This window comes from Frieseomelitta varia, unplaced genomic scaffold, assembly GCF_011392965.1.
Source record: "Frieseomelitta varia isolate USP_RPSP 00005682 unplaced genomic scaffold, Fvar_1.2 scaffold_249, whole genome shotgun sequence".
Lineage (NCBI taxonomy): Eukaryota > Metazoa > Arthropoda > Insecta > Hymenoptera > Apidae > Frieseomelitta > Frieseomelitta varia.
Window position 1 is genome coordinate 427,488 of NW_025109978.1, and position 26,621 is coordinate 454,108.

Genomic DNA, 26,621 nt, shown 5'->3' on the forward strand with positions numbered 1-26,621 from the left:
ACTAAAATAAAATTATGTACACATAAACATTAAAAAAAAGTATTCTCCTATATTGTAGATCATACAATTACAAAATTTAGTATAATGTATTAAAGTCTGCTTTAATTGAAGTGGTATGTAATATGTCAAAATATATTACAAAATTTTGAACAAAATAATTAGATGATATCAATTTGTATTAGAAACAACCCAATGAAAATCAGGTAGAGAAATTTGACAAATATTATAATCAGTTATTATGCATACCATTTTCTAAAATAAGAAAAATGTTTATAGCAGATACTGCAATTGTTTATGACAATCTTACATACCAATAAAATAAATATGTTTGCTACAAATATTTACTTAATATTTATTATAAAACTTAGAAAAAACAAGAAATTATTTATCTTCTAATATATAATCAAAGCTTAAAAAATAAGGAAATCATTGCTTTTATATAGTTTAACTATATAATAAAGAATCTTGTACAACTGGCCATTATTATTATTACAATGAAAGCAACATCTTCATTTAGTAAGATCTAGTTTGTTATTATTTTGGTTGTATATCCTAAATACTGTACATAACATATTTCAAAGGTATTATAAAGGTAATATTCACACATTTTACGAATTTATTATGTGGCTAAACCCTTTAAACAATTTGCTAATTTTTGTGTTTTATAATCAGTTCTTAATTGTATGAAATTCACTAGAACATTACGGTCTAACGTTGCCTGTAATAATAAAAGAAATAATTATTTTTAATCAATTTAATATAACAAGTATTTAAACATAATATAATTATAATTATAATTAAATCACCATAACATACCAATTGGTCTCCTGTACAAACTTGTTTTAAATTTTCTGGTTTAACTAATAATAAATTGCATAAAGCATGTAAAGTGTCAAACAAATTAGTAACAAGGTCAATTTCAAGTTCCTTGACGCATTTACGATATTCGTTCATATCGCATATTGCACACATAGCACCTGCAGAATTAAATTGAAACTGTTGTAAATGATCATAAATAATTTTATGAAATCGCACTCCAAGCTCAGTTAAAACAGTGTTTAAATTTTTTCCATCTAAAGTACTCCGAATATGTCGAATCATTCCAGTAACATATTGTACTACTGTTAAACAAGCTGGAGTGCTTAAAGTATCTACATCAGTTTCAGGTTTAAAATCAGTTTTTCGTTGTTCGTTTTGTAGATACACTTTTACCCAGCCGATAATAGCATTTATACTTCTATCTAATCCCATCTCCAATTTCATGTCAATTTGATCTAACACAAGCTTTTTCTTTAACATACAATCTCCGTGCTTGGGTGTAGACCTAAAAAGATTATATTTCAAATATATTTTCAAAATAAAATTATATTTAAAAATAAATGAAATAAATCTTACAGAACAAGAGGTATCACGCTGTCATTAAATTGTTCCTCTAATAAGCGTACAATTGCGTTACATTGACGTACAACATTGAAAAAATATATCTCAGGTTGAGTTCTGCTTTCAGGAATTGGTACACTTTGTAAACCCAATTCTAATGCATAATCAACGTGTTCACTTATTAAATATTGTAATAGTATCTCCAAAATCTGAATTGTATTTATCGGTATATCATCAGGTTTCGATAATAATTGACATCTTTGAAACGCCAATTTACTTCTTTGTAACAAAGCAATTGCAAGTTCTTCTGACAAAAAAGTCTCACCACCATAATTTTCTATTTGCGCGATATTTATATTAGTCCTTGCACCTAAAACTGCTTGTAAATCTCTTCTTAATTCTTGAAATCCGCCACTTTGTAATTGTTTTTTTTGATGATTTTTAGATTCGTAATATTCAATAAGAAGAGCTGCTGATTTTTCCCTCAATACTTTAGTTTCCATGCTAAAAATATTATATTGATATTTAAATATCATCGATGTATTTCCTATTATTATATAAACTTACATGATATAAGTATCCAGATATTTCTGAAATATATTTCTAGTAAGTTTGGCAAGATATGTATCATCAGTACCCATATTAAACATTTTCAATTCTGTAGACAATTTCACAGTTCTTGTATATAAATCATATAAATTTTTAAGGTATTTTTCAGGATCAGTTTTATCTGCTAATTTAGCAACTGCATATTTTTGAAGTCTTAAGTGGTAAATATTTAGCACAAATTTTGCCATCACCTGTTCAGGATTTGTAAATACTTGCTGCATTAATTTATGATATTTTGTACACATAGGTATTACATCTTGGAAAACGTCCTTTCCAAACGAGCCCATTTGGCTTTGCTCTATAAATGCATCAATACATTGAGAATATCCTTTAAAATGAGCTAACACCGACGCTAGCTCTCTCATACGAGTAGCATCTTCCCTATTATGTGCTCTAACAAATTCTTCTATGAGATTTCTTTCAATTTCGTCGTACTTAACTGCAATTTTTTTCTTAGCATGTTCAAATTTCTCAGATGGTAATTCTTGTGAAATAAGATGAAGTTTCTGTATAACATCTGCTGCCTCATCTAGCTATTACAAAATAAAGAATCTTAATTCTTGCTTCATATACAATTGTAAATATTAAAGTAATAGTAAATATTAGATTCATGAAAGAAATATTAATACCGAAGATTTATCTGTAAAAATCGGGTCTGTCAAAGGTCCGGGACTTAAAAATTCTGAAAAATGTTTCATTAATTTCTGAGCTTCAACAGTTCTAGCTCTCGGAGTATTAACACTTTCCAATTGATCTCCTAAGTGTAAAACCTTGGTAGCTACAAGATTTATTCTTTCATCTAACTGATGAAATAGATCAATAGAATGTTTGTTTCTTTCTTGCAATTCAAATATTTCTAGTATATGCCTTGCTTCTTCATCTTTTAATGCTGCCTCAAGTTTGTCGCATTTCTTTTGTTGACGTTCCTGTAAAATTTGTAAATCTTTAATCGCTTGTAAGAAAGTTTCATGCACTATCGTCGGATCAAAAAACGTTTTTCCATCATCCTTTGTCGTATCATTAACTGTTCTCCAAGCAAGTCTTTCAACAAATTCTTCAGGATCAAATGGATCCTGAAAGAGGTATTAAAAAGATGCGATTATTAATGTTTTATGAATAAATGACAATTCGAATTTATTATATTGATTAATTTTTAATAATTTACTTGTTCTAATTCTTTCATATACTGTTGCATCATTTTGACGAAGTTTCACTTTGTCACTAGTATGAAAGTAAGGTTATGATTTTATTGTTATATACAAATATCGATCTTATTGATAAGATATTAATAAAAATGATAAAAAATATATAATTTTTAATGAAAAATTGTTGTTGACCGTTTATTAAAATCTATAAGTACTACAAAAAAACATTTCATTTTTCGATTATTGAACAGCTTCGACGTACATCGTTCTTTTCTATCTTACATGAACTATACTAAAGAAGAACGTATATGTATCAAATTAAATATCTTTAAATATTTCAAATGCTATTTCATATAATATGCAGAGTTAACATATTAATATTACATACAGTATTACAAAACAAAAATAATTAATTCTTAACTTACACACGAAATTTATTTTCTATAATCATACATTTACTTGTTACATACGTTCTTCTTGTGAAGAACTTCATACATTCTTATCAACTAATTCACGTAATAAACTAATATTATTATAATAAAGGAAATTTCACGTCATTCTTAGATATTCTTATTTTGTTTCCATAAAAACAGTTTTTTAAGAATACAATACAAAAGTAAGATCATTTGCAATCGTAACATGAGATTTGTACAAAATATGTCTTTTCTCCTTTTTTTTTCTTTTTTTTAATAAAAATTAGAATAATATATATTATACAAAGTAGTTTTTGGTATTATTATTGCATAGAATAAAATTTTATTAAAATAACCTGATTCATTCAATGATTCTCATTATAGGAAAGCAAAAACAATTGAAACAACATATATGTGATATAAAATAACGTCAACTAGATATCTTGAATAATAAGTAACCCATATAAAAGAGAAATAGTATTGTAGCCAAAATTTTCTTCTTACAAACTCGTATGAAACACACAGCTTTATAAATATAAGCTTATTGTTTAGATATGGGATAAAACATATCGAATTTGTCAAGCAACATTTTACAAACGATATGATATATTTATAGTAGGCGAATAGTTTTATAAATTTTATAAGTAGCACATGTTTAAAAAATTTACGTAACTTTATAGAAGTTACCAACTGGAACATATTTAATTATTATCTGTAACATATTTAATTATTCTTGTACGTATAGGTATACTATTTACCATTTTTTGTATTAGTGTTGAAATATTTATTAATATATTGTTATTAAATTACACTAATGAGCACTGAAAAAAAGAGGGAGGCAGCAACGATGATTTCAGTATGTTATTACTCTAATTCTTGTTTGGAATAAAATGTGGAAAAATGTTTGGGTAGTACAAAGATTAAGAATGACTTCCTTCTAAGACAAAAAAACATTCAATTATACATGTTACAATTACGCTAAAAAATAAGAATGCTTATCTTTAATAACCACGATACATAGTATTATGTAATTTACTTTATAAATTCGAATTGCTGTTAAACGCATCAATGATTTTCAATGCTGTTCTGATGAATTTCCCTATGGTCAATTTTTGCACTAGATAATCAGCAAATGAATAATTATGTTCTCCTTTCTTGAATAAGAAAACGATAGAACAGAAGTTGTTTTATTCAACTCTGTAACAGAGTTGGTGGTCCGTGATTAATAATGTTTCACATCTCGATTTTTTTTTTTTTTTTTTTTTATTAAACTGAAACTTCCACAAATCTTTCTTGTTTCTTCTGGTAATAATTTTAAAGGCAGTATAAAACTGCTACCATAAGATGTCCTTCTGTAATTAAATATCAATGTACAAAGATTGGTCTTTTATATTGGAATTATTATTTGTAGTTACATAATTCACAATATTTATTAATATAAAAAAGCTTACTTTGGTTACAAGATCGTAAAATTACATTTCTCAGCAGCACCCGGATTTAGAGGATTCAATTGGACGTCCATGTTCTATTCTCACATTATTTGCAGGATCACTATTGCCACTTGATGGAGGACCCACTCTAAGTTTTATTTCTGCAGCCATTGTCATAAAGGCTTGTTCTACATTCATTGCATTCTTAGCAGATGTTTCCAAAAATGGTATACCAAGTTGATCTGCATATTCCTATTTATAAAGTTATATAAAAAATTAATATGCAATTGATATGTAATAATATGCAAACATTAATACGTTCGTTCGTACAGTTTCCTTACTTTTGCTGTTGTGTAATCAACAACTTTTTTAGTATGAAGATCACATTTATTGCCGACTAGCAGCTTATTCACATTATCGCATGCGTAACGATCAATCTCTTCTAGCCACTGTTTAACATTATTAAATGTTTCCTGATCTGTGCAGTCATAAACAACAATAATACCGTGTGCACCTCTATAATAAGAACTTGTAATTGTTCTAAATCGTTCTTGACCTGCTGTATCCCAGATTTGTAATTTTATTGTTTTTCCATCTAGATCAATTGTTCGTATTTTGAAATCTACACCAATAGTACTGATATAACTTTCTGTGTATGTGTCATCAGCAAAGCGGAGTAAAAGACATGATTTTCCAACTCCAGAATCTCCAATTAAAAGTAACTTAAACAAATAATCACTGCAAAAATATATTATACAATGAATATAGTTGAATTATATCATAGTAAAAACATAAATTATTATCTAATCCAACTTTGTACCTTACGATTTATAATTTTAATTAATTAATTTATTTCAAGATTCATTTTTACCAATGTCTATGAATCAGCATAAGTTTAAAGAAATAAACAAAATATGTTGTCGATCATTATATGGATATATATTGTTTACTAAACAAAATTTATGATAATTAAAATCAACTGATATAAACTACTTAAACGACACATATAAATCTCTTTCCTTTAAAATCTTACAAAATTTTATTTTAATATTGTTTTTTTTTTGTTAAATATATATTTCGTGTAATTTTATGATAATTACAATATATACTGTTGCCTATATTACTTTCGCGTTGCAATCTAATGAAACATTCACAATAACAATGAACTCTGCCTTGTGTTTTTTTATAATATTTCACAAGACAAATCTTCGGAATTATTTTCAAACATTCCCCCCAGAAATATTCGCCTACGAATATTCGAGTCTGAAACAAGTCGGGCAACGTATTTTCTCGACAAATTTGAGCAAAGATCGAAGAAAAGGAATTTCTAAAATATGGCTCATGAACATAGGTAGCAAGGGAGAAAGAAAAGAGGGGAGGATGGATCTGTCAGACAGCGAGCGTTAAATAAAATTTTTCCGCAATAGCGTGGCCAAACAACGCACAAGTAATATCAAGCTGGTCTCTTCGGTTCTCGGTCGTTGTTACAGGTATAAATAATTGACTGTACGTTTCAAGAAATAAACGTATCCTAGACATAATTATGTCTGCGCAAAAGAAAGTTTACTCACTATTCCGGATTCATTGTGGACATGCTACGCTTAGAACACGCTCACTAATATCGCGTACCGTCGTTGCGCGAATCTAGAGAATAGACACGACTCGTTGGAATCGATGATGCGACGACGAAAATTCACAGATCACGTTCTCCGACACGAACGAAGCTGTAACAATGGCGGTCAGAGTAACTCCTCCCAACCAGCAAATGAAATGTCTACCATTGACGTAATGCCAGAATGGCAGCAGGTGCTGTTTCACTCCTCCTATTTGACGGGACAGGAGCGATTCTAGCACGGAACCACGTCTGCGCACTTCTTATCTCTCTCGGGGCCTTTTCTTCACTTTTCTCCCTTTTTCTTTTTCTCTCCTTTTATTCTCTAATCGTCGTACCCTGTTCCGTCTACGCTTTGGAAATTGTGATATTACGAATAAATATTAGCATTATATTATGTAGAAATTTTATGGAAATGTACACCAACGCATCGATATATTTTTCAACTAGACATCAATACAATATCGGATACTCTGTTTTCAATATTCATATTTAGTGTACGTGTGTCTGAAATCACGGCCTTAGGACGTGTTTTCATATTACTGCTAGTTTGAAATGCTCTGAAACATTTATGTGAAAGTGCTTACATATGTGCATGCACTCAAAGAAAATTGCTTGTCATTTAAATATCAAAAAAATATCCTCCTAAGTTCTTTATAATAAATCGTCTTTCTGACACGAAGGAAATAAATATTTCTACAGCGAAGTGTTGGACATATGATAATGTAAGTTACTCAAGTCTGTTTTTTAATGTGTACGAGTATGTCCTTAAGTCAAACAGTCAGATAAATTGTTATTAACTATGTATGTGTCGTCTGGTTGTATTTATACATTCAGTTCACAATATTTCTGTTTTATTTTTTTGTTTTCTGAAGTAAAAATGTAAGACTAGTCTTATGTGTGTTTGTAAGAACGAAGTCTACATTGTATATCATATCGACTTCTTAGTTTGTTTTGAAACGTCAGTTTTGGTCATCAACTTAAGACTCGTTTCTTAATTGAAATAAAGATTTGAATTTTTATTATCTAAATTAACCATATACACACAAACTGTCCAGAAACATTTTCACATATAGCTTTGTGCAAATAAATTTGTATTATTTATTTGTTATATTATTTTGTTATGTGATTTTTATTTATAAATATCAGATACTATTTTTCTCTCTATATTTCTATATTTCTCTCACTAATTACATGAACATGTGTACCTAATTGTATTGCTATATTCTTATTATAAAAAATTTTTCATTAGTAAGGTTATTTTTTATATATTACAATGTTTGTTATAAAATGTTGCAACTTAAATATTCTTTTTTTTTTTATAGAAAAAGATCGTCAATCAAGTTTCTGGTGTTAAGAATAAAGTTAAGAATTTTCATTAATGTTACCTATATTTCCTAAAGATGTATCTTCAATTGAATTGGTTTTCCGATCTATAAATGGAAGTAAATTGAAGCTTATTGATAAAAGTACAAAGGCCAGGAATGTTATGAAATTTGTTTTACATAAAAACATACATTTAAATGTGAATATAACTTTCCTTTTGCTATTTACAACAGCAGTTTTATGGAAAGCATTTAACATTTTCATACCATTTATTTCATGTACATTAGTATTAATACTACAAATTATCTGCTTTGTCACCTCTGTAAATAAAGGTTTGTTAACTAATTGTAATTATTATAAGCTTTTAATTTTCTTTTTAATTTCTACATTTTATTTACAGTTACATTAACAGTAGTAGAATTTGTTGGTATATATACTGAAGGACAAAGAATATTTTATGGTCCTAGTTTATGTGAATTTATTCCTTGGGATACAGTGATAGATGTATTTATTAATGAAGTTATAACAGGAGTAAATATTGAAAATTCATAATATAGTGTAATAACTTTTAAAAATATGTTATTTAAATAAATATATGTTTTCAGCAAAAAGTATTATATTATCTTACGATAATAATAAAAGACTCAGTTAATGGGAAAGATTCTATAAAACTGGTTCCTTTATTTCAAAACCTAATACCTGAAAGAAAATGCCTGGAATATATGTACGAAAAGCTAGCTGGATTGATTGGACCCAAAAGGAAGAAAATCCAGCTTTAATAGTACCCGGTTCATACTGGTTATGTCATAAAACCAAGATATATAAATTTATTTTTAGATATCACCGTACAAGCAGGTAAATATTACTAATAGCAAAGTATTAGTAAGATAATAGACTTCTAATATATTGCAGAAATATAAAGCATTTTAATTTTGGAAGAGAATTAATGAAAATTATTAGAAGAATTATAAAAGATCAACCTCCCCAAAATCAACAATTTGGTACAAATCATCTTGTAGTCACTTTCCGTAAGTACTCACTATGAGTAATAATCCTTTTCTTAATGTACTGTAAATATAATTTTTAACTTGTTGATTATATTAAATATTTTGTATTTATTATTGAAACTTCCTTAACTATTATTATTATAGATCATACATCATGGACTAGACAAGATAAAATATTTGCAATGTTGAAGTTTAAAGAACGATCAGTTATAGCATTTTCTCACGCATTTATATTAACTATAAAAGTGGTTAATCCCAAACAGAATTCAGACAATACATTTTCTCAAGATCATTCTCTAATCTATCGAAATGAAAATTCAAATAACACACATAAATCTGAAAATAAAATTGAACAAGAAAATGAAAAATGTTTATTGCATTCTTCTAAAATTGATTATTCAAAGACAAATAAACAATGTGATAATATGCAAGAACAAATTTTAAAATATGAAAGTAAAAGTATTCAATTGAATAATAAAAATATGAAAACGAATTTTAAAGAATTATCATTAAGTAAAGAATCAGCGAAACAATCATTAAATGACAATGAAGATAAATTTAAATTTTGCAAAGATACAAATATGTCATTTAAAGTACACATGTCACCTAAACATAGTAAAGAGTTAAATGATAAAATGGAACAAAGCATTAACTGTGTACAGAATCAAGGTATTAGACATCAATTATCAGACGACAGGATAGATATTAATAAATATAATATTGAAAAGGATAAAAATAATTCGATATCGAATAATAGTAAAATGTTAAATGATAACAGTATTAATGATGATGCTAATACAGATTCTGTCAATTTACCATATCAGTATTTGATAGAAAAAGAGATAGAAGATGCAAAGCAGAATACATTAGAAGAAATAAATGAGAAAGATGCTACAAATAATATAGAAATTACCAAAATAGAAGATCCACCTTGTTCTAAGAAAAAAAAGAATACGTTAGAAGTACCACGATCTTCTGATATTACGGATTTAGTAATGGAAGGTTTAATGTTCACAATTCGTCAGGGTCAAGATGCTATAGCAGTTATAGAACAAAAAACTAAATTGGAGGTAGATGAAGTATTAGAAAATTCAGAAAAAATTGAGACAAAGGAAGGTGAAAAGTGTTTGCGAAATTCTAGTTTACTTGGCTTAGAAAATTTAGTAACGATGATTAAATTACCAAAAAGAAACGAATTTAAAAGTGAACATCGGAACGTAATTAGTCAAAAATCTACTTTAGAAAATCAGTCTATGAGTAAATCCTTATTTAATAATGTGAAACATCCCTTAAGAAATAATGAAATTAAAGAAAAAAACTTTACATCTGGATTAAAATACTCTTTTAATAATTCTATTTCAGCTAGTACTAGTTATACAAATAATAATAATAGCTTAAGTATTACAAATAAACGTCGCTATTCTGACATACATGATAAATGTGGAAAGCGTATAAAAGTTATAAAAAATAAATATTTGAAGTATGAAGAAGAAAAAAAAGGCGATGACGATGAAGATGAAGAAGACCAAGACGAAGATATAGTACCAGAAGCATTACAAAATGGAACATCTACACTATCTTTTGAGTTTAAAGATGAATTAAAATCTATGCCAAACAAAGATTTATTAATGGATGATATTGATAATGAAAATTTAATAAAATTTGAAATAGGCAAGAATGAACTTAAGCCTAATTTTAATAACAGTTTACATTTTAAAAGATACTCAAGAAGTTCAAATCATAATTCAATATCTACAAAGTTCTTTATAGATGAAACACAAAAATTGCATAAAGATACAATATGTGAATCTAAATTTAATGGTGCAAACAAGTATAAATCAAATGTTCCAGTAATTATTTCAAATCAAATTATTACTCTAAACGAAATGCCTTTGCCACTACAGAAAATACTCAGAAATAAATTATCAACAAAACATAATCTCTTAAATGATAAAAATGAGATAAATACAGATAATATTGAGGTTTGCAAAACACAAGCGTGTCAAAATGAAAATAATGCTTCTAATGCACAATTAGGAAATCAAATTTTAGATAATATATTAACATTAAGAGATGATAAAAAAACGTGTAATGAAAGTACATTAAACACAGAAGAGAAATGTTGTAATATGAGTTCTCAAGAAGTCATAAAACTAACAGAGGAAAAATTGCAAAAACAAGATGATTGTATCGACAAACCAGTATTATCTTCGACTAAACTAAAGAACATTACACAAGAATTTTATAAAAACCTTTCATATTTGAAAAAAGAAAATTTAACAAATCAAAAGTACTTAAGATCTAGAAGAAAATCATTGAATTATACTAATAATGGTGAAGTGCATATACAAATGCTTAAATTTTTTCAAGATATTACAAGAGGTGCCAAGGTTGTTGTAACGCGTATAAATGTAAATAAATGTTCGTAGTTCAGTAGTAAAAAGTTTATCCTTAACATTAGAAATATCATCTGCAATTTTTTATTTATAGATTCAGTAGCAGTATTTAGAATTTTTTATACATGTATTTTATTCAATGTGAATTATGAATAAATGTATATGACACTCTATCTAGAACAATTTATTAATATCATATAAGTTCAACTTTCTAATAACTTATTGATCCAACATGTTTTTTCTCGTTCAATTTGTTCCACAACAGCTTTTAAATTATCCAATTTATTTATAATATTTTGTAACTTGGAATCTAAATGATCAAAACACATTTCATTTTCATTAAATTCAAGATTCAAACGTTCAGTTTGCTCCAAAATCGGTAATTCATTCATTACAGTTGATCTTTGAAATATCTTCAGCATCTGCAAAAGAAAATATATTTCAACGTTGCAATAATGTTTTTTTTAAATAATCAGATATATAGAACTTAAATCAATGTTTGCAACAGAAAAAATAAGTATAGCGAATAAATTTATATATTGATATTCAAATATTTATTAACATTTATCTCATTTTTCAATTTGATGGATTTTTGAAATTCATCGGCACATCGTAATGGATATCGTTCTCGGGCATCGCATAATACAAAAACTGCGTCTTCGCATTGTTGCTCGATATCGTCTAAAAAATAAAGGTTGAGCATAATTTTTATTTGCTTTAACTTTATCCTATATTGTATTTATTAATCTTATTACACTTACCCATTATTGATAACGTATTTCAATTTAAAATGATGTTATTTTGTAATAATTTAAAGGGAAAACATCGTTCAAATTGATTCAGAATAAGCGAACTTGTGTTGGTGTGCATTAATACTTCCAGCGCCATCAAGTAGTAAGTAATCGTAAGTTTATGTTCCAAAAAATTTAAACAATAATTTAAATTAATTCGATTTATTCGATGAATTTGTAATTTATAATTTTGTTATACACGCTAATTTTATTATCCTTGATTTATCTTTTGATACATAAAATACTTTTCGAATGATAAATGTATGTAATTACATGTATTCGTGTTACATTCATTTTTAAGTTTTTTATTTTTAAATTCGATTTAAATAAGCATTTACTTAATATATGTTTGGACATGTGTATGATAATTTTAATAAATAGCAATAGAATGCTTTTAAATAAATTATAATATTTGAAAAATGCAGTTTTTTAACTACAAACATTCCATTAAAATATGAATAAAATTAACATTTCTATTAAGATATGAGTATAATAAACATGCTATTATCCAATATAATAAAGAGATACGAATATAATTATCTGTGTAAAAAAAATCGGAGAATATGTAGCTCTTTTAATATACATAAAAAAAATTACATAAGATATTAATACATTATGTTGTATAAATATATTAATATACATAAAAAATACATAATGTAATATAGATATATATTAATATACATAAAAAAAGTTATATAAAGTATTAATACATCATGTATAAATATATGTAATTAATTCAAAGTTTATTGCGCTGAAAGTCAAAGACGTAGTGTATAACAAAATATTCAAATTTAAAGTTAATCGCTTAATAAGTTGATAAAAAAAGATATAATAATTATCAGAAGTTGCTGAGTTGGCGATGAAAAAAATCATGTGATCAACGGAAATTGTTAAGTACCTTCCGTACGCGTGGCATTTATTTGATCCTACTTTTGCTGACATTACCAAAGATGCATAATTTGCAGTACACACCGCCATTAAAATTGCGAATGCCGTTATCTGCCAGTGGCAGAAACAGTTACGTAAAGATAGTGATTCTTCTTTCTCAGTAAAACTGGTACTGCAATGAAGAAACGTTAGAAGAAAGTCTGGTGTTACTGGAGAGTAGTATATCATATTTTCAAGTTGTTCACAGCCAATTGTTTAAATAATGGGGTACATAAAGTCTATTGGTACCGTGATAATATATATTAGTTTTTTCTTAGCTGTCATTACCTTTTTGCCGGGTTTACCTCCAGAAGCAGAATATTCCGAATATAGGTACGACATTTATTTCACAATAATGCAATTGTCAAATACATAAAATAAACTGTGATTTTTTATTACGTTTATTTAAAGCATAAAGTTCCCTTCGGATGTGCAACTGAAATACGAAACGAAAACTCGATTACAAGAACCTGAAATATTATTCTCAGGAGAGATTAAAGGTCCAGAAGATTTTGCATCGTTCAACGGAGAAATATACACTGGCATACGTGGGGGTTATGTTGTGAAAATTGAAGAAAATCGAATTAAACCGATTGTAAAATTTGGACAAAAATGCGGTATGTCATAATAATTATTACAAGATACTTGCATTTTATTTACATTAAAAAAATTGTTACTACTTTCTTTTTTGAGTGAATTTTTAGTATATATATATATTGTATTTACATACAAAGCAAGTAACAAATTTAGTAGTTTAATAATACAAACAATAAAATTATATTTTTACAAGAAGATTTGCCATGAAGTTACTACTAAAATATTTGTACAATGCTGAGCAAAAATGATATTTACAGATGGTTTGTGGCAGGAAGAGAAATGTGGTAGACCCTTGGGTTTGAAGTTTAATGATAATGGAGAATTGTTTGTAGCTGATGCTTACTATGGTATTTTTAAAGTGAATGTTAACACACGACAATATGTAAATATAGTCAATAGTTCTGAACCTATTGATGGAAAGACTGCAAAAATCTTTAATTCATTGGATATTGCAAAGAATGGAGATATTTATTGGACAGATTCATCTACAGATTTTTATCTTCATGATGGAATGTATTCATTCTTTGCTAATCCATCAGGAAGGTAAATATAACTAGGTAAATTTATTTAAAGTACAATATTTGTTTCTACATGTAAATATTTCTTTATAGGCTTATTAGATACAATGCAGCAACAAAAAAAAATGAAGTGTTAATAAAAAATTTAGGATTTCCAAATGGTGTCTTATTAAGTGATGATGAAAGCTTTGTAATTGTAGGAAGCACTCTTAACTTAAAAATTCTAAAATATAACCTGAAAGGTCCAAAAGCTGGACAACAAGAAATCTTTATAGAAGGTTTACCTGGTCTATGTGATAATATACACAGTGATGGACAAGGAGGATTTTTAGCATCTCTTTTCTCTCCTGTAGATTCTGAATATCCTACTTTACCTTTATCTTTTATACCACATCCATACATACGAAAGATGATATCAAGACTAATTTATTCAATAGAAGGTCCATTTAAATTATTGCAAGATATTTATCCAAATTATTATTCAGAAAGAGTTTTACATACGATAGGTTCGTTTGAAGTTGGAAAATATTTAATATTGAAAACTGATTCACTGATACTTAGATTGGATAAAACCGGAAAAATTTTGAATATTTTATATTCGGAAAATGGCGATGTTAGTAGTATTTCTAGCGCTCACATAAATAATGGATATTTATGGCTTGGTTCTCCTTGGAATGATAATATTATGAGGATTTCATTAAAGCAAGCATTTCCAGATTTAACAATTAATACAAAATCTTCTGCTGAAAAGGAACAAAAACAGAAAGAACCACTTTTAACAGTTTCAGCAACACCAAATGTTAAAGTAGAAGCAAAACCTATGAAATCAACTATTAAACAAGATACTACAAAACCGTCTTCAAAATCAACTATCAAAGCACAAACAAAGCAAGAAGTAAACTCAGATACAATAACATCTAAGCCTACATCACAATCTACCACTACCAGTACAACTACTACTTCAAAACCGACATCATTACCTAAAGCATCAACAAAAGAAGTTAAAAAAGATAATTTAAAGAAAACTGAGAAAGATAATCCAACGGAAATTAAGAAGGATAAATTTAAATCACAGGTTAAATCTGAAACATCAAAACAAATTAATGATGCAAGACCAAAAACAAAGTCTGACGATTCCGTTAAGAAAGATACTCAGTCTATAAAATCTAAACCTGTAAAAGAAAATGAAGACTAAAAAGTAAACCAGTGTGAACAAGTTGTCAATCCAAATTCACTATATTACTTTATTCCATGTTAAAGTTCTACATATTTCAAACATATTGATTTATTTGTTAGACTTTATGAAATTTCGTATGAATTTCATTGTTTTACTTTGATAGGATTTAGTTCTTATTTATATTCTTTAAACAATGTTCTCGAACATATGATATTTAAAAAGCATTTTTTTCATTTTATTATACATTAATATTGATATAACCAGAAAAAATATTAGTGATTCGGATCTGTACATAAGATTGAGAATGGTGTTGTTTTTGTAAAACATTCAATATTACGATATATATATTGATATAATATTTAATACAAACACATGCATATACATTAATATATGCATATGTACGTATATAAATTATAATTTTATTTAGTTGTATAATGAAGATGAGGTCCAAAAAGAAGAAAATCCATTTTGTTATAGATGTTTATATTCTTTTAATATTAATTAACATTCCAGAGAAAACTGTATAGTAAGATTATTAAAGTGATCGTTCTATAAATAAAATAATTTATATTAGAGATCACATTTGTTTGTAAAATTTAATTAATTGAATTTGTCACAAAATTTGTTTTCTGTGATTATAAAGATAGAATGTGTGCATCTTCCATTAAATTTTTAATTTCTATTTTTGTATGTATTTTTCTACTTAGTGTGTACAAATATACACAATATGTGTACGAAAATAAGATTGTTTGCAGATATATATTTTACAGTTCGGCTGGGTATTACACATACAGATTAATTTTGAATATAATGATATGAAACAATATTCTTAATTTTATATAGAATTTGGTAAAAGGTTGTACAATTGGTACAAAAATAAATTTCTCCTTTTTAAAATTGTCTTTTATTTCCATAATTGCTTCTCCAGAAATAATTCAAAATTTTTAAGTACATATTATACATATTTTTAAGTACTACTGTCTATTTACTACTACAATAAATATTTTTAATATATTACAAAAACATATATTAGCTTTATTCACATTAAGATTTAAAATTAAGAGAAAGTTAAAAAATTGTAATTAAATATTAAGTTGCCGCACTATAAATGTAGGCAGTACTGACTTCAATTTATTATTCAAATTCTGTTGTATTCTCCACAATAGAGTAGGATTTTTAATAAAATGCCAGTCTCCATTTCTATTACTTTCTGCCCATTTTTGTGCTTTCAATAAACGCTTATGATAACTTAAGATGTCTTTATCGTATGGCACATCTTTTGTTACCATAGCAAAACCAACTTTTGTTAATTCCTCACCAATTTTTATATATTCCTATATAATTTAAAGTACAAATTGAACTGAAAAAATGAGTGAACTTAGCAAATATTTTTTACCTTATTTTGCTTCATAGATACTAAGCAAGTTACATAGTCTTTCTCTTTAACTAAAGGTATGAAAGTTATTTCTTTTCCACTTAGAATAGTTTGCAACCAGCTTATACCTAGAAATATATATTTTTTATTTTATTAAAGTAACATATCTATAGATGTTTAATCCATATTTACCATTAGCTCTTACATCAACACCAGCTATTTTAATTGGTAAGTATTTTGAACTACTTAATCGAGGCAGAGGTATTAATGGCTTGTGATCAACCATTAAAAGTATATCACAACTAGGTTCTATACGCATCACAGTACCTTTAAGTTGAACTTTCTTATGTAAAAAATTTGATGGTATACTGGATGGTTTTCTAAATTTAGCAAACTAAAGATACAATGGTAAAAAATATAAAACGTTATGTAACAACATCAAATAAATTTGATGTAACAACATCAAATAAAATGAGCATAATAATAAAAAATGTAAAATAGAAATAAATAATATATTATTAGTATTTATTATACATACAGGTTTGACTCGATAGAGTGCAATTGCCAAGCCTATACTAGCAATTCCATAACTCAAAGCCTGAAATAAATATCAACAAATACGATTATATTATACACATGAAAACAACATTTGCAATAAAGGAAATGTAGGTTAGAGCATACATACCTTGACCATCTGAGAATTTGTTTCACTAAAAATGATATAACTTTCTAAGATAGTCGACTCTGGCATTATTGCTCCCGTTCGTTTTCAAACAACCTGAAACACGTTTATGCGAAAATACTTTATTGTGAATATACATATGTATACGTATGTTTAACGAGGTATTTAATCATCGGTTATTTTTACGAAAATTCCTCAATTCAAATATCGACTGTCGACACATGAAAATTTTTTATTTCACGAATGTTACCTTAACATAAAAAAAATATTTATTTAATTTCTTACGAAAAGTATATTATTAATGATTTACATTATACTAATTTAATATACATGCAGTAAATAATTTATACGGATTTAATTCAAAATTAAATTTCGATGAAGCGCGACATTACTTCTTTATAGAACTATCTTAAATAAATGATTCTGATCTTAGACAAATGTTAGTTTTTTGTAATTTTATGTATCATGTAAAAGTTTGTGGATTCAACAATAATAATAATTACAAGCCAAATACTTCTATTTTCAGACGAATTTCTTTACTCTCATGTATTTCAACATATACTGACATGCGTGTACCGATGTAGATGTATTACGTTAACATTATATCTGAGCTGAGGTAACTGGCGGTGATGTTAGAAACATCATCGATAATAATTTCTCGAATTAAAAACAAAAAACCTTGTGAAATAGCAAGAGCGAGTAATCCACGAAAAAAAGAAAACAAAAATCGAACCATTAATAATTTACAACATATTGCAAGAATGTTTCGCGATGGTCAATATTTGGAAGTAATTAAGGTATCTCACTTAACAGCTGTTAACAGCTGTCAATAGATGATCTTGCATCTATACAAGTAAAACAGAAGCTGTGTTCGTAGGCTTCAAATAATTGTTTAGTTACGGTTGTTGTTACTGTTCAAGAGAAGACAATAAAAATTAAAGAGAAAAACGTTTCAACTAACAAATGGCTCGAGGTCGAGGACTGGGTGGCACTATATAAAATTTTAGAGAAGGCAATTTCACGTAATGTTCAAACAGAAGGGTCGCTCCAGAATTTTAAAAAATGCAAATGCAAGAAATCTACTCGGCAATTGGAAGTCACGTAAGCGAAATTGTTTTACATTTAATTTTGACTTCACGTTTAATTTCAATTACTTAAATTATACTATATATGTATTTATATACTTATTTATAAGATAAGCATTTATTTAAGTATATCAATTATTGTAATTATTTAATTATTATAACAATTATTTAAGTATATTATATTAATTTTTAATATTACATGGAAAATATTGCTTTTATTTTATTACACTACAATTAAAAAAATATGTATATGTATATCAATGGTTGTGTCATGATATATAATTATTGCTAGTTATTTATTTAAATATTTTTTATAAATCACAGATATACATTTGAACCATCAGAAAGTATAAAAGATGTCACATCGTTACCCACAATCAGGGTAAATGTGTCTCCAGCAAAAAAGAGATTGGAAAAATCAGAATTGCCTAAGGTAGCGACAGAGAAAAAAGAAATTTTGAATCAAGTAATAGAAAAACCAGCTAAGAACACTTTTAATCATGCGTGTCAGAAAAAAGACATAAAAAATGCTTTACCCAAAAAATCAGGAAATGATGATTTAGTAACAATAGAATTGGTTGATATGAAAAATGATAGAGTTAAAAGATGCCTAGCAACTGATAGCTTAGGAAATGACATGTTGGAGGAATACGTACCAAACGCACCTGTGACGAAAAAGTTATGCGCAAATTTGAACTATATACCAAGTAGAAAGAGCACATTGGAACAAACCCAAGGATTTTCGGATGAATATTCTCCCACAGTATCGAATAATAAGAATGTAGCGGATGTAGTTCGATATGTTCCAAATTCTGTGAATTTCTCCAAAGTATCTTACGAAACATACGAACCTAGTGGTGCAGCTATTGCAAATCATCCTGAAGAGTACATCCCGAATTCGAAGGGAATCAAAGCATCTATCGAAGAATATCATCCAGATTTTACTAGTAAGACGATGAAATTTGACGATAGTTATGTGCCGTCAACTGTTGAAGTAATTAACGAAAATTCGAAAAAGTTATTGAACGAATATCAAAAATCACATTCAGAAAAATACGTGTTAAGGTAAAAGAAATATTAACAAAACGAAGCATAGATCTATTTATCTAAAATATTTTTGAAATAAGTATGGACTAAGATATGGGAATATGATATTATTTACAATGAATACAAATATCTTCTAATCTTTCTATAACATTCAATTTCATTTTATTGTATAATAAATATAATTTTAATAAAAAAAAGAGCCTATTTTCAGTAAAAATATTTGTTTATTATTACTCAAAGCTCATTTATAGGATTTATTCTTAACGATCATCCTCGTTTTCCGAAATTGGGTCCTCAACTAAATTTTTAATCAACACAAATTTTGGTTCTTTGTCTTCTTCTTCTTCTTCTTTGATACTTTCTTGTTCAACATCTATTTGATTAATTTCTTCATCATCTGTATCATCATCTGCTCCAGGATGGGCAGGTACTTTGTAAGATGGACTATTAGGTGTTTGTACCATACCCGGTTTCTGCCACACCTTTTGTGATTCCTATAATTCGTAATTAAATGTTATTCGCTGCTCTTCACTTATCTATAAAAGGCCTGAATAAATATAAAACAAAAAATGTTCAACTTACTTTCATACCACTAACTTTTTCTATGTAGTAATCATAGACAAATTTGGCCATATGTGGCATATCTTCAATTTCCATTGGTGAAGTGGAGGGAATAGCATCGTTGAGTCTTTCAGTAGGATAATGCTCTTGAGGGAGAAGCTGTAGTTTCAAAGGTCGTTGCATTAGCTGAGCAAATGCAGGTGTTAATTCGAAACAGTTTTTAAAAAGAGACACTCTAGCAAAAACATAAAGGCCAAGACGCGCTCTTGACATAGCAACTACTAGTCGTCGCGCGTCTCGTAAGTGACCCACAGCACGAGTTTTCACAAGAGACAATAATATATAATCGTTTTGTTGACCCTGATATTTATCAACTGTCGTTACTTTATTTGGTCGACCTATCAAAGGATTGCTGGCACATCTTATGTTTATCACATCTCTTATTAAGTGCTTTTGTCCATTATAAGTTGTTAATATACTAATTTTGTCGGCCGGATAACCAAGAAGACGCATATACATAAACACAGCAACGCAATATTCAGCTTCAGCGAGATTTTGATAAAAGTAGGCACTAGGTTCACTTTCACCCACTCCATTGAAATCTTCGACGTTGATAAGTTGAAAGTCATATAAAAATCCAGCATTTGCCACTAAATACTCTGGGCTGTTCTCCACGTGTACAAGATTACCCAATTTTTTGTAACGCCAATTATACAGATTGCAGATACTAGGTCTTGCACGGCCTTGGCCATCAAGGTCAACTGTAGGAACACCCAATCGAACAAATCTTGCAAAAAGAGATTGTTCCATATTTGAGTATTTTTGAAAGGCCATATTTTTAATAACTGGTGGTAGCTGATGATGATCTCCTATCATTATCCAACGTTTCAATCTATTATATCCGTCTTGAGGATTCTGTAGTAACAATGGTATGAAAGTTTCAATTTCTAAAATTTGAGCAGACTCTTCCATAAGAATGTTGTCGTATTTGAACCCCATATCTACTAGTTCTCGTCTCTTAAGAGCAGCATGAGTACAAGTCATAGCAATAACTTTTGCTTCTTTGACTAATAAATATTTTGATCTATCTAAGCCGGATCGTAATAATTCGAAAGCTCTGAACTCTTCTAACTGAGCAAATATCCGTTCTATATATCTGTAAGAATAATGTTTAATTAAAATCAGTTATAGATATAACTACTTATGCAAAATTTTCATTTAGTATAAATTTACCGGAAACAACTACATGCTATTTCAAGATCTTCTTCATAAGAATTCCGTTTAAACAATGGTTTCGGCGCGTTATCAAAGAATTTATGAAATGGAAATTCTTCGTCTATAATAAAAGCAGGAGGTACATTATTTCCTGTTCCTTGTCTTTGCTTAATTCTGGTTTCAAAGCGTTCCCATCTTGTTAGTATTTGATACATAAAAAAGTGCCCTGCTGTTTCACACGTATATGCCACATCACCTTTTACATTTAAGGATTCCTAGAAGCAATAATTTTGAATAAGTTTATACATGCAGCAAATATCAGGAGCAACGTATAAGTACTTGTAAATTACGAACTTGTAATCTTTGAACTTCCATTAAAAGATCCAAACGTTTAGCGAGAACGTAATTAACTCTACCGTATCTGCTAAAATCTTTCTCAGTTTCTAGTGCTTCTTCTCCATGACCAAGACGCAATAAATGTCTTTCATCTATATCAAGCGCCATAATTTTCTCAAAAAGTTGATTAAGCGCTTGATTAGAATGCGTAACTATAAGAGTCCTTTGATTCGGAAAATTATGATAAAGATTTGATATAATTTGTACAGCAACGTCCGTCTTGCCAGTACCAGGTGGACCTACGACAAGCGTTAATCCTGGTTGCATACCTGCACGAATGGCTTCGACTTGTGTTGGTGTAAAAGGAATTTGATTTCTGCAATGAAATTATACGTAATATTATTGTATATAATTTTTTACTTTACTTTATTATTAAATACGAAAAAATAGTTTCTCATACTTTTTTGGTTCATTAGCTTTATAAGGGCCTCTACTGGGTGGCACGTGAGGTTCAACTTTAATGACTTTCTTTATTGGTTCATCATTGTGTTTTGCAAGCACATCTTCAAATGTTAAACGGAAAGGGCGCACTAATTTCGACTCATTATCAGTAGAAACTTTAATCTCGTATTGAGGAAAGCTGCTTTTCAAATGATTTATATCGAGGAACGTGTCATTGAAATCCATTGTACCAATTTCATTTGGCATTCTACAAAAGAATTAAAATATTAGAAACTTTTAACAGTGCTTTTATATTTCACGAATAATAATTGCATCTGATATAGATACCTGGAATAACGAGCAGCTCCAGGATCACCATATCCAAGAATTATATCATGAAGCCAATCGGGTACGACGCATTCCGTATTCATAAGCTCTCTTATTGTTTCCAAAACTGCTTTAAAGTTGTTCTCTTTGGGCTTGCGTCTCATTATGATGTTAAAACTTTCATACACATCTTCACCACCATGGCTAGCATTGTCCATATCGATTCTATATTGATTACAATCTAGCCAAACTCTATATGTGCGAGTATCTCCAGGTAAAATCGGTCGTGGTTCAGGACCATCTTCGATTACTCTACCATTTGAATCTAACATACCTTCAACTTCACATCCTCGGACAGTTGTTAGTCCAACTTGTGGTACAAAAGGTAATTTGTGACTGTATTTAGTACCTGCATATTAAATTACCGAGTCAATTACACAAAAGATGCAACAGAATAATCAAAGTTTGACAGAATCGTACCAATTGGATTTTGTGGTTTAACTGTAATGAGGAAACAAACATCGTGTTTTCGGAGATTTTCCCATTCGGACTTGATCTCTTTACGCACGCTTAAATTTATCGTAACATCGGCACGTACTCTGGACGGTCTTTTCTCGCCAATATTAGGTTTTGCTACTTCGACTACAGCAAACTGTGTAATAGGTTGAGCCATTCTAGCCCAACCCCCAAAGTAAACACCACCGTCTTCGGCTTGCCTAAATAGAGTGCACAAAATTATTATCAATATCCTTTTTAATGTATCTATCCAATCTATTAAAAGAAAGTCACTTACCAAGGGCTCAATCTGCTTACAGCGTCTTCGATATCTTGCCGTATTTCATCTACAAATATTTCATATTACCGTATCATATATCACAGGGTGATTCTTCGCCAGTTGATTCAAATGAGATTCTGTCACAGTGATAACGCCGCGTCAGTGTATGTGTACGATCTGACATCGCGAATCAATATTAGCTCTATGTCAAACTATGTGTGCATATATGCATAAAATGAAAATGAGAGTATTCATTGACGCTGTGTAATTGACAACGCTGGTTTTGTATCAACTAGCCAATGAATCACCTTATGTTATCTCCGATTAATTAAATTTATAATTCTATACGTACAAGTTGATTCAAGCCGGAATAGATTGAAATTTCTCAATAAATAATCGTGCAACGTAAGAAACTGCAGATTCAATTTCGGCAAGGCTAGACAACCTTCTCCAGAAAAATATTCCGTTGGCACGATGCTCTCGTTCCAGATGATCTCCTCTGTCGGATAAAGTGGCATTTCATTGAGCTCCTCTAACTGAGAAGCTCTTCGCTCGTGACGCGAAATCTAAAATTTGTTTCAAATTGTTTTAACAATCTTCTATTCTTTCCTTTCTCGACTGACTTTCCTCCTTACTCAACTTACCAAAAGCTCTCGAAGAAATTCTATGTCGTACCGGTACCAATTTTCGTCTTTCTCGCGTTCTTCCGATGGCACCAAGCTCAGGTAGCTTGCGATCGATCTTAGCTTCTCTTGACTGAAAATTCACGTGGAAATGGAATATGAGAATGACACGTGTATACAATAAATGAGATTCAAATTACAAGAATATTACCTGAGCAAACCAAAATGCTTGTAAAGAGCCTCTCTTGTGTCAACGCTCGCCACGTTCGCCAACGCGAAGCTTCGCAAGTCCGGGAACTTCGCAAAAACTGCTTTCTGTGCAGAGTTCGAATTTTGTTTGTTGGTTTATTCTGTTGTACTCCTTTGGCTTTTAACACGTGAACACGGTCCATTCTAATGACAACGTTGATGATTTGACAAACGATGCGGATAGAATCGTTTCAATGGTGCATTAAAACTCGAAAAGTGAAACAATTATTTACCGTGATGTCGATCAACAATAGGCATTTTTTTTGTTTTATTACTTCACGACAAGAACGTCTTATTTTTTTTTTTTTTTTCTATTTTGAACCTGAGATTTTCTCTACTCGTTTTTTTTTTCAAATAAAACAAAAGAATTTAATTTTTCAAAGTTCGGAGTACGTGCTGACGAAAATTTTATACCTGAAGCGAGGTGATCTTAGTGTAGTGCAATTGTGTCATGTCATGATCAGTCAGAGGATCACCGCTTTCTTCGTTGATCTCGAATCTCGCGTAAAACTTCAACATTTCCAACAGCTGTAAATGAAAAAAGAAACAAAGAAAACGAATATGATCAGTGGAATTTTCTTGACAAATAACTACGTAAGAACTAGATGTATCTGTAATGGTATGTTGTTTCATCACCATTAGTGTTCACAAGTGACTTTCGAGACGTCATTTGTTAACCTTTATCACTTTTTATATTTCATTGTACGTATATCGTCAAGCGCTGATCCGCTCATTCGATTCAATTTATCTCTTCTCAATTTGCTTTCTATTCTCTTTATCGATAATTATTTTACAAGTGTCACTCAAAGTACATTTTATATGTTTTCATTCAAAGTTGATCTCGGAAAGAGGTCAATGAAACAACAAAATAGTTTAATCGTTTTCCTCGTTACGCAAAAAAACGCCGCAGAGGCAGAGTCTGCAAGAGTCAATTATTATTCCGAGTATCAAAATGGATTAAATGTACCACTGTTCAAGGCTACGCGAATCGTCCAAGGTTAAAATCGTCTCCAATGAAACCCTGTCTTTGTTAGAAAGATCCCATGAAAATTTATGCACAATACACTTCGAATACTATGGATGAAAATCGATAATAACGTTAATGATGTTTATTACAAGATTTTATCTCTCGCGTTACAGTTCATTCAAGTTTACCATTTAATTCAAAATTCATTTCTACTCTTTTCTATCATAAATTTATATATTGCAACTTTCTGAAATAATTAATTAACTCGCGAGAAATACTATATCCTCCTTGATGAAAATATCCTGTCTATCTATTTCGAAATTTCAAGGAAATTCAAGTTTTATCTCTCGATCGGGTTTTTACAGAAAACTTAAATGCATGAGAATTTGAAAAATATAACGCGTAAAATATAAAATCCAAGGCACATTTGTTTTAATAGTATTAATTTATATAATTATATAATTATAATATATAAAATTATAATTATATAATTACAATGTATAAAATTATAATTATATAATTACAATATATAAAATTATAATTATAATAACATTATAATATTATTATAATTACATAATTACAATATATAAAATTTAAATTATATAATTATAATAACATTATAATATAATTATAATTATATAATTACAATATATAAAATTATAATTATATAATTATAATAACATTATAATATTATTATAATTACATAATTACAATATATAAAATTATAATTATATAATTATAATAACATTATAATATTATTATAATTACATAATTACAATATATAAAATTATAATTATATAATTATAATAACATTATAATAATATTATTATAATTATATAATTACAATATGTTATTATAATATTATTTAATATTAATATAATTAATATATAATGTAATATTATATAATAATAATATTTAATAATATTAGCAAGTGAAACAAATCTATACGAACTTGCACAGACGTCTGCAGTTCGTGAATATAAATATTTATACACGCTATTTATCATTCAACGAAACCTGAAAACTGAAAGGATGGTAAAAAGGAGCCAAACCAAGGGGGATCGGTGAATCTGTTGGACAGAGAAACCCACTCTCCTCGTGCCACAAGTGGGAGAGCATCGTGCTATCTCCGACCGGGTAGCTCATCAACGCTTCATCCACAATTGTTTCAGTTCTACGCGCAACGCAAGTGTGTCAACGTGTCTGCTCTGTCACTCCTTCGTTTCGCAAGCTCTATTCGTCGATTCTTTCGGAAAGGTGAATGGATAAACTAGTGTCCACAGAAGGTTGACTGTTCTTTCTTCCGTCTTTGTTAAAAATCAACCGAGGCCAGTTGGTATTTTACGTCGATCGCCGATACGAGGATACTTGAAGATCGCGCTCTGAGATAGAATTCGAGCGACGAGAAGCAGACGCCTGTTGATAATTTTCATTTTAAAAGGTTTAAGAAAGAAGATAACGGGGACAAAATTAGACACGCATTCGACTGACTTATTCATTGATCATTCGACGGAGTTAACATGTTGGGACAAATATAAACAACGGAGTGTAGTTTGATCGATCGATTTCGAAGATTAATCTGAAGATTTCGTTTTAATCTTTCAACAAAA

At 28.8% G+C, this 26,621-nt stretch overlaps 7 protein-coding genes across 13 annotated transcripts in view; 2 read left to right on the plus strand and 5 right to left on the minus strand.

Annotated features, from left to right (window-relative positions):
* Positions 1-508: 508 nt before the first annotated feature.
* Positions 509-4,590, minus strand: LOC122528332 (exocyst complex component 5). Its single transcript, XM_043653345.1, has 6 exons — positions 3,155-4,590; positions 2,619-3,062; positions 1,948-2,522; positions 1,396-1,884; positions 817-1,324; positions 509-718 (listed from the first exon to the last, which is right to left on the minus strand). Exons 1-6 carry the CDS (start codon positions 3,185-3,187, stop codon positions 620-622), a joined length of 2,148 nt encoding a protein of 715 aa, XP_043509280.1. The 5' UTR covers positions 3,188-4,590; the 3' UTR covers positions 509-619.
* A 231-nt stretch (positions 4,591-4,821) lies between these two features.
* LOC122528340 (ras-related protein ORAB-1) lies at positions 4,822-6,822 on the minus strand. The gene is made up of 4 exons (XM_043653361.1): positions 6,549-6,822; positions 5,319-5,715; positions 4,999-5,229; positions 4,822-4,899 (listed from the first exon to the last, which is right to left on the minus strand). Exons 1-3 carry the CDS (start codon positions 6,569-6,571, stop codon positions 5,029-5,031), a joined length of 621 nt encoding a protein of 206 aa, XP_043509296.1. The 5' UTR covers positions 6,572-6,822; the 3' UTR covers positions 4,822-4,899; positions 4,999-5,028.
* Positions 6,823-7,155: 333 nt separating this feature from the next.
* Positions 7,156-16,225, plus strand: LOC122528387 (metacaspase-2-like). The gene is made up of 11 exons (XM_043653446.1): positions 7,156-7,314; positions 7,915-8,247; positions 8,316-8,446; positions 8,521-8,770; positions 8,828-8,943; positions 9,067-11,350; positions 13,159-13,184; positions 13,258-13,369; positions 13,448-13,653; positions 13,891-14,176; positions 14,245-16,225. The coding sequence occupies exons 4-11, from the start codon at positions 8,625-8,627 to the stop codon at positions 15,344-15,346; spliced, it is 4,278 nt and encodes a 1,425-aa protein (XP_043509381.1). The 5' UTR covers positions 7,156-7,314; positions 7,915-8,247; positions 8,316-8,446; positions 8,521-8,624; the 3' UTR covers positions 15,347-16,225.
* On the minus strand, positions 11,488-13,240 carry LOC122528343. 2 transcript variants are annotated; one of them, XM_043653366.1, is made up of 4 exons: positions 13,008-13,240; positions 12,080-12,193; positions 11,881-11,999; positions 11,488-11,740 (listed from the first exon to the last, which is right to left on the minus strand). In XM_043653366.1, exons 2-4 carry the CDS (start codon positions 12,081-12,083, stop codon positions 11,522-11,524), a joined length of 342 nt encoding a protein of 113 aa, XP_043509301.1. In that variant the 5' UTR covers positions 12,084-12,193; positions 13,008-13,240; the 3' UTR covers positions 11,488-11,521. The 2 variants fall into 2 exon arrangements, with proteins under 2 accessions (XP_043509301.1, XP_043509300.1); XM_043653365.1 differs by lacking the exon at positions 13,008-13,240 and having other exon boundaries at positions 12,080-12,227.
* A 24-nt stretch (positions 16,226-16,249) lies between the features above and the next one.
* On the minus strand, positions 16,250-18,479 carry LOC122528338 (protein C3orf33). 5 transcript variants are annotated; one of them, XM_043653360.1, is made up of 6 exons: positions 18,347-18,479; positions 17,389-17,481; positions 17,242-17,301; positions 16,896-17,097; positions 16,725-16,831; positions 16,250-16,662 (listed from the first exon to the last, which is right to left on the minus strand). In XM_043653360.1, exons 2-6 carry the CDS (start codon positions 17,452-17,454, stop codon positions 16,411-16,413), a joined length of 687 nt encoding a protein of 228 aa, XP_043509295.1. In that variant the 5' UTR covers positions 17,455-17,481; positions 18,347-18,479; the 3' UTR covers positions 16,250-16,410. The 5 variants fall into 5 exon arrangements, with proteins under 5 accessions (XP_043509295.1, XP_043509294.1, XP_043509293.1 ...); XM_043653359.1 differs by lacking the exon at positions 18,347-18,479 and adding an exon at positions 18,192-18,296; XM_043653358.1 differs by lacking the exon at positions 18,347-18,479 and adding an exon at positions 17,952-18,067.
* LOC122528336 lies at positions 18,015-19,734 on the plus strand. Its single transcript, XM_043653352.1, has 3 exons — positions 18,015-18,182; positions 18,263-18,486; positions 18,795-19,734. The coding sequence occupies exons 1-3, from the start codon at positions 18,015-18,017 to the stop codon at positions 19,537-19,539; spliced, it is 1,137 nt and encodes a 378-aa protein (XP_043509287.1). The 3' UTR covers positions 19,540-19,734.
* The window catches only part of LOC122528331 (RNA helicase aquarius), a 17,777-nt gene continuing 10,765 nt past the window's right edge, over positions 19,610-26,621 (minus strand). Inside the window, exons 1-13 of one of the 2 annotated variants that reach the window (XM_043653344.1) lie at positions 26,037-26,615; positions 24,459-24,572; positions 24,007-24,110; positions 23,817-23,928; positions 23,525-23,738; positions 23,191-23,239; positions 22,878-23,113; positions 22,419-22,806; positions 22,090-22,338; positions 21,648-22,005; positions 21,312-21,568; positions 20,100-21,234; positions 19,610-20,011 (exon numbers count right to left, since the gene is read on the minus strand). In XM_043653344.1, coding sequence (XP_043509279.1) covers positions 19,778-20,011; positions 20,100-21,234; positions 21,312-21,568; positions 21,648-22,005; positions 22,090-22,338; positions 22,419-22,806; positions 22,878-23,113; positions 23,191-23,239; positions 23,525-23,738; positions 23,817-23,928; positions 24,007-24,110; positions 24,459-24,563 — 3,441 coding nt within the window. In that variant the 5' untranslated portion in view covers positions 24,564-24,572; positions 26,037-26,615 and the 3' untranslated portion in view covers positions 19,610-19,777. Of the gene's footprint in view, positions 20,012-20,099; positions 21,235-21,311; positions 21,569-21,647; positions 22,006-22,089; positions 22,339-22,418; positions 22,807-22,877; positions 23,114-23,190; positions 23,240-23,524; positions 23,739-23,816; positions 23,929-24,006; positions 24,111-24,458; positions 24,573-26,036; positions 26,616-26,621 lie in introns of those variants that run through there. The other variant, XM_043653343.1, reaches the window with a different exon arrangement.

Bases quoted from the DNA above. Each gene is read 5' to 3' on its own strand.
- LOC122528332 (XM_043653345.1), bottom strand. From the start codon at position 3,187: ATGATGCAACAGTATATGAAAGAATTAGAACAA. The intron at 1,885-1,947 runs GTAAGTTTATAT...TAATATTTTTAG, and splicing joins TATCTGGATACTTATATCAT to CATGGAAACTAAAGTATTGA. The intron at 719-816 runs GTATGTTATGGT...TTATTATTACAG, and splicing joins TTTGTACAGGAGACCAATTG to GCAACGTTAGACCGTAATGT.
- LOC122528340 (XM_043653361.1), bottom strand. From the start codon at position 6,571: ATGTCCACAATGAATCCGGAATA. The intron at 5,716-6,548 runs GTGAGTAAACTT...ATATTTTTGCAG, and splicing joins TCCACAATGAATCCGGAATA to TGATTATTTGTTTAAGTTAC. The intron at 5,230-5,318 runs GTAAGGAAACTG...CTTTATAAATAG, and splicing joins TTGATTACACAACAGCAAAA to GAATATGCAGATCAACTTGG.
- LOC122528387 (XM_043653446.1), top strand. From the start codon at position 8,625: ATGCCTGGAATATATGTACGAAAAGCTAGCTGGATTGATTGGACCCAA. The intron at 8,944-9,066 runs GTAAGTACTCAC...TTATTATTATAG, and splicing joins TCATCTTGTAGTCACTTTCC to ATCATACATCATGGACTAGA. The intron at 13,370-13,447 runs GTACGACATTTA...GTTTATTTAAAG, and splicing joins GCAGAATATTCCGAATATAG to CATAAAGTTCCCTTCGGATG.
- LOC122528343 (XM_043653366.1), bottom strand. The intron at 11,741-11,880 runs GTTAATAAATAT...TTTCTTTTGCAG, and splicing joins AATTGAAAAATGAGATAAAT to ATGCTGAAGATATTTCAAAG.
- LOC122528338 (XM_043653360.1), bottom strand. From the start codon at position 17,454: ATGCCAGAGTCGACTATCTTAGAAAGTTATATCATTTTTAGTGAAACA. The intron at 17,098-17,241 runs GTATGTATAATA...TTGTATCTTTAG, and splicing joins CACTCTATCGAGTCAAACCT to TTTGCTAAATTTAGAAAACC. The intron at 16,663-16,724 runs GTAAAAAATATT...TAAATTATATAG, and splicing joins TATCTATGAAGCAAAATAAG to GAATATATAAAAATTGGTGA.
- LOC122528336 (XM_043653352.1), top strand. From the start codon at position 18,015: ATGTTAGAAACATCATCGATAATAATTTCTCGAATTAAAAACAAAAAA. The intron at 18,183-18,262 runs GTATCTCACTTA...CTGTGTTCGTAG, and splicing joins AATATTTGGAAGTAATTAAG to GCTTCAAATAATTGTTTAGT. The intron at 18,487-18,794 runs GTAAGCGAAATT...TATAAATCACAG, and splicing joins ACTCGGCAATTGGAAGTCAC to ATATACATTTGAACCATCAG.